The sequence below is a fragment of the Berghia stephanieae genome, chromosome 1, assembly GCF_034508935.2.
Source record: "Berghia stephanieae isolate SIO BIC M18660-M18661 chromosome 1, UCSD_Bste_1.3, whole genome shotgun sequence".
NCBI classification, from domain to species: Eukaryota; Metazoa; Mollusca; class Gastropoda; order Nudibranchia; family Aeolidiidae; genus Berghia; species Berghia stephanieae.
In genome coordinates, this window is record NC_088360.1 from 24,527,575 (window position 1) to 24,540,074 (window position 12,500).

General features: G+C 35.9%; 1 protein-coding gene across 4 annotated transcripts in view; it reads right to left on the reverse strand.

The window, feature by feature from the left end:
• Positions 1–12,500, reverse strand: part of LOC144970832 (neurexin 1-like) — a 228,912-nt gene that overhangs the window by 80,048 nt on the left and 136,364 nt on the right. For all 4 annotated transcript variants that reach the window (XM_078910936.1, XM_078910919.1, XM_078910911.1 and 1 more), the window contains exon 3: positions 5,111–5,257. In XM_078910936.1, coding sequence (XP_078767062.1) covers positions 5,111–5,257 — 147 coding nt within the window. The remainder of the gene's footprint in view (positions 1–5,110; positions 5,258–12,500) is intronic.

Sequence of the window (12,500 nt, forward strand, 5' to 3'; positions counted from 1 at the left end):
TTGAATGTATAGCCGTAGATAAGGAACTTTGGCCTACTTGAAATTTGTGACCCTCCGTCTCAAAACGGTATTATGTCGGGATGAGTCAGACCCCAAAACGTGAATTTAGAGATAGAATGATGAGAAATTGGAGTTTAGAAGTTTTTGCAATGCAAGAAATAGTCTTTATACTCCAGCATAACGTACAGAAATTAAACCCAAGTTGGATATTTGTGGCTATGAATTCAATTTCCCTTACCGAGTGGATCCCGACATAATACCGCTTTGATACGTGGGTCACATTAAAAAAATTCGTAGTTTCCAAGGAAAAAAGAAAAAAAAGTCACTTTAAATAGCTTTAGAAATAAATAATTTGCCATCAGCATGATCCATAAAATGATCCAAAGGCCTGAGTAATATATGATCTTGATATGAGCTTTATATAGCGCAATATCCACTAAATGTGCTCAAAGCGCTTTACAAGGGGTGCCTGGATAACAGCAACATTTAACATGTATGACGGGACATGACGCCTGTTAGGCGATATTACAAATTTTCGGACAAAGACAACGCTGTTAACGGCCAGGTACTCATTTTACACCTGAGTACGGTGAGAGAATGTGAGTAAAGAGCCTTTTTCAAGGACTCAACTATGCGCCGATCCGAAAGCGAGTGTCATACCATTAGACCACATAGCCGCACGGTTCTAAGGAACTAAAGTTTCCTTTTCAATAAGATTTTTTGAGTCAAAGAAGCGAATGTTAGTCTGTAGCTGGAGCCAAAAATTCGTATTTTTACGAATGTTTCGTAGTACTTGACATGTCTGCTGTCGGTTAAATTCTCCTCGTTACTGTGGAGAATAAATACTATTTCCGGACATTGCAGAAAACTCCAATTTCGTACTTCTCATAATTATATAGATAGTTCGAAGATGACGTCACTCAGGTCATTGTTATTATTTTGTTTTTTTTGCCATCCACGTTTATGAGTAATGCTCACTGAACTGTATTAATCTGACTATAAACGTTCATGGATACACACAGTTTTGTCCGTTATACTTCCGGATGGCAATGTTATGAGCTTCTTAGCCAAGCGTATACTATCTAAATTTCTAAATATATTTTTCATGGTGGGTCAAATTCATCCCGACATAGCACCACTTTGAGACAGAGATATGCACTATATTTTGTGCGGCTATGTGGTCTTGTGGTATGACACTCGCTTTCGGATCGGAAGGTCCTGGGTTCGAGCCTCGCTCGGCGCATAGTTGAGTCCTTGGAGAAGGCTCTTTACTCACATTCTCTCACCGCACTCAGGTGTAAAATGAGTACTTGGCCGTTAATAGCGTTGTCTCTGTCCGAAAAAAATTATAACATCGCCTAACAGGCGTCATGTCCCGTCCTAAATGTTAAATGTTGCTGTTGACCAGGGACCCCTTGAAAAGCGCTTTGAGCACATAGTGGATATTGCGCTATATAAAAGCTCAATTAAAAAAAATAATTACTTTCTGACTCCGAGACAATATCAGAGTGACACATGAGGGAGGCAGGTTCTGGTGTAAGATAAAGATCTGAAATCGTGTGTATGGAATTACAATGTCAGACAAAGAAAAAAGAAAAATACAAGGAAAAAAAATACTTTTAAAAAATCAACCTGACTCGATACAAGCCGATTTTTTGGGATCTTTTTTTTTTTCCCCTTATATTTTTCCCTCTGTTTTGTTTGGCACTGTTTCATACACACTTTTTCGGATGTAAATGGTGAAAATGGATCGATTTTATAGATAGTTCGAAGATGACGTCACTCAGGTCTTTGTTATTGTTTTTTGCCATCCGCGTTTATGAGTAATGCTCACTGAACTGTATTAACTTGACTATAAACGTTCATGGATACACACAGTTTTGTGTGTTGGTCCGTTATACTTCCGGATGGCAATGTTTTGAGCTTCTAAGCCAAGCCCATACTATCTATAGACAGAAATAATATGTTTCATTAAGAGGAACAACTGAGAAAATTTGAGGTTTCAATACACTCAGTGTATTGTTCAATGAGGCAAGCAAGATAAGAATTTCCTCTTTAAGTCACGACATAAATGACAAAAAAAAAACAACACAAAAAAACAAAAAAAAACAAAAAAAAACAAAAACAAAAAAAAAACAAAAATAAATAAAACAACAACAACAAAAGACACGTTTAGCTTTAAATTCACTTTTTTGTCATCTGTTAGACCCCAAAAATAAGTCAACACACTCAAGTAATCTTTTGGACACCTTAGAATCACCAGAGAAAATTAGGAGCTTCGAAACACCCAGAGGCAAAATGACAAAAGTTAGTTTCCTTTTTTCATTAAAACACGACTTCGCAGGTTCTGAAAATCAACTCCCCATTTTAGCTTTAGATTCACTTTTTGTTTTCTGGTCCACCAAAACTTTACTGAATCAGGCTGTGGGTTAGAAAAAGGTGTTTTGTGTGTGTGTGTGTGTGTGTGTGTGTGTGTGTGTGTGTGTGTGTGTGTGTGTGTGTGCGCGCGCCTGAAATATCTAAGCTTTGGCCACGCCCATTGAGACAAATCATTTTGATGTTCAATGAATAAATCGATGGGTAAGCTCGTGGGAAATCTATAACGGGCGACCCCGACGGCTTTCTTTATCCCAGTGTTAAATATTTATTCTCCTCTGGGGTATATAATAGTAGTACGACTTCAATGTAATTAGAGTTAAAATCAATAGGCCTTGAAAGGGCGAGACAATAATACGGTAGGACTTTGAAAAAACAAATTTTAGAAAATTTGGCCATATTAGTATCTGAATCTGAAGGAGAGCCTATTCGAAGTCGACTCAATTCTGAGTATTTATTGTAATTGTGCGGCTATGTGGTCTTTTACAAACTCACTTCTCATATTTTTCACTCTCAATCTCAATTCAATTTTCAGCATCTGAATCACCTGACATAATATCACCATGATGAGACAATTGGCCACATTTTTTGTAGAAATGTTAGAATCACTACGGCTATGTGGTCTTATGGTATGACACTCGCTATCGGATTGGAAGGTCCAGGGTTCGAGCCTCGCGCTCGGCGCATAGTTGAGTCCTTGGAAAAGGCTCTTTACTCACATTCTCTCACCGTACTCAGGTGTAAAAAGAGTACCTGGCCGTTAACAGCGTTGTCTGTGTCCGAAAATTGTAATATCGCCTAACAGGCGTCCTGTCCCGTCTTTAATGTTGCTGTTGACCAGGGACCCCTTGTAAAGCGCTTTGAGCACATTTAGTGGATATTGCTCTATATAAAGCTCAATTTTTATTTTTTTAAAAAATTGAGGGCAGAGAGAGTTGTTAATTTGGCAGCCAATGTTAGTGTTTAGGCTGAAGTAGTTTGATAATCTTTGCTTGAAGGTGTCATAGATCTTCACAAATGATTCGGGAAGAGCGTTCCAGTCTTGGATAGTGCGGGGTACAAATAAAAACTTGAAGATGTTTGAGTTTGTAGATTGGTGGTTTAGTGTTTTTGAGTATACGATTTAACCTTCTCTTTACCACCGAATGGAAAATCGTCACATTTGTTACGATGCAACCGTTACTTTTCTCATCCAGATTTCATTTCTTTTTGCAATAGCTATAAAAACACTTGACATTCTGTAATAGAGCCCTTGTTTGCGAACGATATTATGTATAGAATGTTTCTGTTGATTTTCTGTTTGAGTAAGAAATGTCTGTTTTTGTGTTGGGTGGGTGTGAAGTTTTGGGGAAAATTCTGAAAATGGCTGGTAAGGAGAGGGTTAAATGCGCATGCGAAGGGAATAATAAATATAACAGCTTCAAAGAAAATAAATAAATAAAAAAGAGAAGAAAATACACGACACGAAACCTTTCACACTCCAAACTCTTCTTCGGCCAAAACCAAAAACAGTTAAAACATGAATACATCACGTAAATATCCAGATATATTTAACTGAATTTTATTGGCCGAAGAAGGGTTTCAGCCCGAAACGTTCCGTTTTGGTATTTTGTTTTTCTTTAAAGCTGTCATATTTCTTGTACATTACTTTTTACAGTCCACAATCTCTAACAGCTTAGTATTCATATTGACGCACTCTGACAAAAAAAAATCACGTAAAAGAAAAATTTCGCCAGAAAACTCGCTCTTGAAATATCAGTCAATTAAAATGACCCTCATCTTGTCAAAAACTCTCAAACCTGAAACTTTGATTAGAATAATCGAGCAGCGATTTGGCGGTTATTATAACACTTGCTTCTTTCTTTGTCAGGTAGCCGACACCGTTTAAATCTTTTCAATAACATTGTTTGAAGTTATTTCTATTATTATCGACTTGTTAGGATAGAATGTTTAGAACAAAATTTCATAATACGATTTCCGAATTTTTCAAGTCCTTTTCTTGCTTTTATTTTATACAGGTTCTTGGTATCGTTTAACTGTAAAGCGCTTTTAGCACGTTTAGTGGACTATTTCGCTCTATAAAAGCTGACGTTTTAAAAATAAATAAATAATAGACTGACTTGGTAACGTTCGAATCTATTGCCAAGAAATATATTCATATCTATCATCCAGATTATTTGCATTTGCAATCATAGCGCTGCCGTCTTATGACAAAAGGACGTAAATGACATGGGGTTAGTTTTGAGTTATGGTCAGAAATGTATTCGAACTTTTAAGGATGTGTTTTATATGTTTAAATTTCAAACTGTTGTATTTCTGATAGTTTTATATTGCGCATGGCTACATTATGACCCAGATTGTATTGTGTGCTGTGAAACGGGGATTCCCATAATACATAAATAGCTCTTTTTTTTTGTTAACATTGGCACTTACGTCCTTTTAACATATTACGGTAGAGCGTTAGAGCGTGCTTCCAGAGGTCGACATATTTATATACGAATGAAATAACTCTACGAAATAAGCAATTACAGTATCGTTTGTTCGACAGAGATAATGTGTCATATGCCAGGTACTCATTATACACCAGAGTATGGTGAGATATTATGAGTAAAGAACCTTTTCCAAATACTCAACTTTTCGCCGCTCAAAGCGAGACTCGAACACGAGATCTTTCGGTCCGAAGGCGAGTGTCATACCACAAAGACCTACAAAGCTGCGCAAACAAACCACTTACCTGTGTAAAACAAGAGACTGTTCGGCTGCTTTGTCCGAAAGTCCAGCGCGATTCTATCTTGATTGCTGACCAATACGTCACCTTTCCTCGACAAATTGTAGGAGATGTACTGGGCACCAAGGAACGTGGCGTCTGATGGTATTTTCTCTGGAGACAAAAAGATAAATAATAGATTAGAATAGTGAAAACTAAACTGCTAGAAACTGTTTAATGTAAAAATAAAGTAATGTACAAAAATGAATGTAATAAGTTGAAACAAAAAGAACAAAAAATACTACACATGGAACGATTCGGGCACAAAACCCTTCTTCAGCCAATATAACAACCATTAATGAAAGAAGAATGGTAATATTTCAAGAAATATTCATCTCACACACGAATTCGGTGTCACACACACACACACACATACACACACACAAACACACACAGAGACACACTAAAAATATCTTGACGCGTGAGGCTATCTTGGCCACAATAATAAGACTTAAGATCAAATCATTGAATTCAAGAACAAACCTTAGAAAAAAAAAGTTAAATAAGATACGAGTTTGACAAAAAAAAAATGGAAAAGATAATTGAAGGTGGATAATCAAAATGTTATTGAACTCATGAGTTTGAGATTTCCAACTTGTTCCCAATGCACGCTCTCCATCTCAGATCGCACAGAAGAACTTGGTAACTAGTTTGAAATTCGAACAGTAGAAGTTCAACAATACTATAATATAGAAAGAACATAGATGACGTCACTCAGCTCTTTTTAAAATTGATTTTAGACAGCCCGTTGGTGATTAGTTCTCCCTAAAGCATATCAATCAGACTATAAAAAGTTACAGGTTACAAAACACAGTTTTTTGTGTGTTGGTATGTTTAATTTGGTTGGCTGGCGCTGATATGGCGTTAATGTGTTGCAAGTGCCGTAAAACCCTTAAAAACAAAAAAACAAAACAATTTGGCTGGCGGAGGATGTGGGTATTTTTTCTAAACGCATAACATCAACATTTTCATCCCAGAGACGATACACTAGCATTGCACTACGGGAATCAATACAAATGGCCCCCAGGGGTCTTGTCCACACTACATTGTAAGAAATCTTATCAGTGGAGAAAAAAAAGCAATGTCGCTTCTTCTTTTTTTCCTCGTAGTTTGTCAAGATAAATGAGATGGCCTAATTGTAAAATTGGGTTAATGCCTCCTTCGAATGGACATCGGACAGAATTTATGCTCCGACCGTGCGTGAGTAGTTGTGTAGATACTCTCGAAAGTTGTTCTTGTCTGTTTATATATCCCCAATAAGTGATGTTGACTATTTGGGTGGTATTAAGTGGTCGGTCATTTAGATGGTCTCTGCCTGGGCAGTATGTGGCTATTAAGACGTCTCGAGTGTGAACAAGGGGATGTTAATACTTATTTAGATTCTTGTTTTGTGTTGTTAAGATCCATACGTCGTCTATGAGATATCGCCTTGTGACTTCGTCGATCTTGACAGGGGAAGACAAATGACTGTTGGATAATGTATTACTATGGGGATACTCGTACTTTGATCGATAGAGAAATATTATATAGATATATAAAGTATGAGATGGATAGTTAGTTAAGTCGGTGGTCAGATAGATTGAGAGGTGGGTAGGCGGGTAGTATATATATATATATATATAATATATATATATATATATATATATATATATATAAAGAGAGAGAGAGAGAGAGAGAGACAGAGAGACACAGAGAGAGAGAGAGAGAGAGAAAAAGAGAAAGAGAAGGATAAATGAATAGAAATAGAAGAATAGATATATGGATTGATATACACTTACAAAACGATAGATATATTGGTTGAAAATAAGTAGATGGGTAGGTAGATAAATATATACAGACAGTCAGATAGAATGAGAGATAGATAGATATATAGATAGATAAATAGATGGATAGATAGATAGATAAATAGATAGATAGACAGGTAGATAGATAAATAGATAGATAGATAGATAGATAGATAGATAGATAGATAGATAGATAGATAGATAGATAGCTTTAGTTGTAGACAAATTGATTGATCACCATGCGAGTAATAGATCAACGAGACGTGTTAAACGTAAAACAAGTAAAAAGATTTTTAAAAAAGAGAAAAAAGAAAGAAGTACACTTGGAATTGACAGATATTGATCTGAAAAAGACCAAGTAAATGGAGATCTATGTGTTAAAAAGAATAAGAATATTAAAAAGAAATAAGAAGAAAGAGCTATTTTCCAATCACCTTAGCGGGTGTCGACTCAATCAAGTTAGTGGCTATCGAAGTCAAACCCAATTCCACGGCTGGTCAGCGGGGTGAGAGAAGCTCGTAACTTGACCAGTCCTCTCGTCTAATGAGGTATTGGTCACGTTCTTTCCTTTCAGGATGGACACTAGCGACCCCTCTAACCTCCCTTCCCCTCCCTCCCATCTTCCCACACTCCCTGGGGTCACTATATCACCCTTACTTGCTTCACTGTCCGGTGATTTGGGGTTTGGAACAGTGAGGAATGACGAGTTGTAATAGGTTTTGTTTTGCCAATGGTAGTGCGTGAAAAAAGATTGCATTGAAAATTGAACAGAGCGTTGTGGTTCAGAAATGATTAAAGAATGGATGCAGTCAATGATACATGGGGGTGGTGGGGGTGGTGGAGAGAGAATAGCCGATTCGATCTTAAAAAGTATTATTTATGTCTACATCCGAAGATTCTGGGTGCTCCTGGGTTCGAGTTCTTTGTCGGAGTCAGCCGACTCTCTCTCTATACGCCGTGACGAAAAGTTGATCAACTCAAAATTCAATATTCAAGTGTTGAATAAAATTTAAACTGAATTTATATTGTTTTTATAGACAATACATTTTTGGACTTTTTAAAGAGAAATTGACAGAGATTTATGTTTGGCAACGAGAGGTATATATCCTGCATATAATATCTTATATACTTCGCTTTACTGATCGTGGAATTCTTTCTCAATGTTCAGAACGGAAAATGGTTCATATATATTTTAAGAAATTGATTGTCCGCTAGCTGGTATTGATTGAATGCAAGTACTCCCGCCTCATTGTCATCCTCGCTAACCGGAAGTTTGACACAAAACCCACGTGTTAAAAATGATGGCGTCTGTTTTCGATGGGATTTGACCATATTATAAACTTGATTTTTCGATAAAAAATCATCTCGATGTCTAATCAATATCATAAAATTCTTGTCAATTGTAAAAACCGTGCAAACTTTGGTGACGATTAGTCCAGTGGTTTCGGAGCCTAAGATTTACAAAAAATCCAATTTACCAAATAAATATATAATAAGATATCTATATTCTTCCTGTCAATCTAAAATATTAAATTTTCTGAATGTTTTTCGAATTTTCTACAACTTTTGTTATATTGCAATTGTAAAGGGTTTTTTTAAAAGCCTAAAAGCCTACAAAGGCATGTTTCATATGGCGTCTAAAAGCCTACAAAGGCATGTTTCATATGGCGTCTAAAAGCCTACAAAGGCTATTTCATATGGCGTCCAAAAGCCTACAAAGGCATGTTTCATAGGGCGTCTAAAAGCCTACAAAGGCATGTTTCATATGGCGTCTAAAAGCCTACAAAGGCATGTTTCATAGGGCGTCTAAAAGCCTACAAAGGCATGTTTCATAGGGCGTCTAAAAGCCTACAAAGTATCCCGATCGTCAACATTTCCCCCGAGACCAAATCGAGTTTACGGAATTCAAAAGATTTTTGTCTAGAGTGGACACTTATTTTTTTTTAAACATAACGTACACACGTTTACCGACTGAAATACACATTCACGCATATTATTATCACTTCTAGCAGATCATAACACGCATTGAACGAAAGATGGGAGTAAACGGCAATGTAAATTAAGTTATCAAAAATAGATAGAAGTCACTGATATTTGAGACTTGAAGTTAGATCATAATCCGCATTGATTCGTCTTTACTTTCCCCATTCATCGTAATTTGTTGACAAAGGGGAAACCCTAAACGTTCTGTCTTCGTAAATTAAACTGAAACTTACATTCCATTTTATAATTATTATTTATGTTGCATAAGGTAAGATCTAGCATTCCCATTTTCCTGTATTTACACTTTAAAATCTCTATTTATTAGTCACGCATTAACCTCATACGGTACCTTTAAAAAAAGTTAAACTACAAAAGGTAGACAACCTAAATAAGTGAACTCTCCAGTCTTTGTGTAACTATAAATCGATAAAATCAATAAAAAATCATTAGTGAAACTCTTGTTCACACCTTCATTCAAACAATTTAAATTTCCGAACGTTGATCTTAAAATGGATAAAACAGTTCCGATAGTTTTTCGTTATAAAAAAAAATGCTTGGTTTTCTTTAAAATACAAACTATATACTTGTATTAAAATAGAATTGAACATGTACTTTTGAATTAAAGTCAAGATTTTTTACTTTCTACTTTTTTCTCTCCTGGATAAAACAGTTCCGATAGTTTGTCGTTATAAAAAAAAATGCTTGGTTTTCTTTAAAATACAAACTACGAGTATCTACTTGGGTTAATATAGAATTTAACATGTACTTTGGCAAAATTGTCAATATAAAATAAATAAAAAATAGAATTCCCTTTATTCATCCCATAGGGGAAAGTATTCCCTAGGGTCTATTCCAAGGGGAGACTGGAATAACCCAGGCGTCAGCTGTAGTGCAGCGCCACAAATTGAGCTAAGGCGAGATGGCTTGCTCAAGGCCACACATCGAAGCGGCGGGTGATCGAACTCGGTACCTTTCATGTACGAAGTAAAAACCATACCGCTGAGCTACGCTGGCCCCCAACCTGGTACTTGGCAGAGTTTTTGCCAAGATCAGCGTCCTTTTAATCGATCGATATTTGAAGGACGGGTTTTCATGCCAAAATTTTTAATACGTGATTTTTCCAGAGTTTGGCTATATATTTGTGCTATCCTGATAACAAGAAAAAGACAAATGCAATTTTTAGGGCATCTAAATCGATATAAATGTATTGAACACCTTGCTCTCACAGGAAAGATAGAAGGTAAAAAGAGTAAAGGTAGACCAAGAAAAACATATTTGAATAGTTTGAACAGCTGGGTGAAAAAGAAAGGGAAGAGTAATATTATTAGTTTCCTGAGGTTATCTGATCAGAGAGATGAATGGCGTACCATGATCACCGATGTCTGGCACAGACTTGGTACTTGAAGAAGAAGAAGAATTCTGATAATAGCCCTCTGAATGGATGAGTTTGGATTCATTTCATAAAAGGATCTCAACATATTTCAGCTATTCCAACAATTATATAGTCTACACTTCGTCTCCTACTTTTTATGGTTCGGAAAAAAAAAGATAACAATCATACAATCAAATAAAAACTTCAACATGGTTTACAACAAACGACGTGGATGTTTCGGGTTTCCCCTTTATCAACAATCAATGACGAATTAAATATTCACCAGTTAATTGCCGTGCTCTGAAAAAAAACAACAACTTGTATTTTAAAATTTGGCCAGAATTCCTTCGAACATTGTTGAGATTTAAATGATCCACATCTTATCAAAATCTCTCAAACATGGGACTTCGCTAAGTGTGTGTTCGAACTTCAACCAAAAACAATCATTGATTGATAAAAACAAACAAAAAACAAAAAAACAAAAAAAAAACAAAAACAAAACTAACACAAAAAAAAAAAAAAAAACAACAACAAAAAAACACACACAAACACAAAAACCATCAGATTTTACCTTTCCTAATTAGTTTTCAAAGTACGAGTTTTATGGAAGACTAGCTACTCTCCTTACCATTTTTTATTCTCTTAAAATCAATTAGCATTTCCTTTCATCGAATCAAATCCATCTTCAAAGAGAAGATCTCGTTATCTGATTCATACTGATCGATCTCATTATTACCGCCTATGCTGCATTTCCGTGACCTCATTTGAACATGATTAATTTGAAATGAAATAAATGTTAAAATATCTGTACAGTAAACAATATATATTATATGAACGCATCGGTCCAGACTTAATCAATTTTAGTTTTTGATTTATTTCTCATTATCTAAGCCAGAGAAACTGATGGGACCGAATATTTTTCTTATAAGTTTTTCCAAATAACTTAGTATTTGGTTATTTTTGTGTTTGGATCTTGCTAAAGCGACGTTTTGGCACCGTCTGAAGTGTAACTAAAAGTATCCATCGAATTCTTTGTTGTTCTGGTTTTATCCATAGAATGAATGAAGACGAGGTCACTCAGCTCTTTGTTATTGTTTTTAGATCGCCATTTTGATGGTTCGATCTAACTGAAATCCCTCTAATAGACTGTGTTGGGTGTTAGTGCGATCTACCTGGTGGGCAGATTAGGTGAATATTTTACTTAAACGCATACCAGAAAGAACGAAGTCTACGTCACTGACTCGACTATTGTGTTCCTGGTTTATTCTGTCAGTTGGGTGACTCGTACTAACTGAAGTCCCTATAACCCTTTCCTTACCAACTATAGATAGAACGAAAGATGACGTCACTCAGGCCTTTGTTATTGTATTTTGCCATCCGGGTTTGTGAGTGATTCTCACTAAACTTTATTGACCAGACTATAAAAGTTCATGGTTACACACAGTTTTGTGTGTTGGTCCGTTATACTTCCGGATGGCAATGTTGTGAGCTTCTTAGCCAAGTGCATACTATCTATAGGAAAATCATCACATTCGTTACGATACAACCAACATTTTTCTTATTCAAATTTCTTTTGTACATCATAAAATTTAAAGAAAATGAACAGTGTGTTGTATTGCAAAAACTTTACCGCTATAGGGAATGAGATTAACGGAAGAGTAGCGTCCCTTGATTGGAAGTCACCGGTGGAGAAGTCATTTGTAAACAAAACTTCTAGCCAAGCGCTCAAATACAAAATTTATTATTCATATTTCTGTACAAAAATGCATAACGTTGATTATGATATGCATTTTTGTACAGAAATATGAATAATAAATTTTGTATTTGGAGCGCTTGGCTTGTCGTTGGTTTGTTTACAAATAACTTCTCCCCTGGTGACGTCCAATCAAGGGACGCTACTCGTCCGCTAATCTCATTCCCTATTGTGTTTGAGTGATAAATAATATATTTTTGTGTTAGTTGGGTGTGAAGTTTTGGGGAAAAGAGAGTTAACAAGACGACTTGACTTATCCCAACACATTTGTAAAGCAGTTTAACATTTCATACTTTGCACTTAATACAAACAATTTCTTACTTATTGAAGACGGTTTTGAACCCTGGTCCCCGCAATAATCAATAAGAATAGTTCAATGAAGCGCATACATTCTTTTGTGATAAAATCATTGTGGCAAACGTGTGAAAATCAATCTTCGATCTGTCTCTCTCCAGGTGATCGATA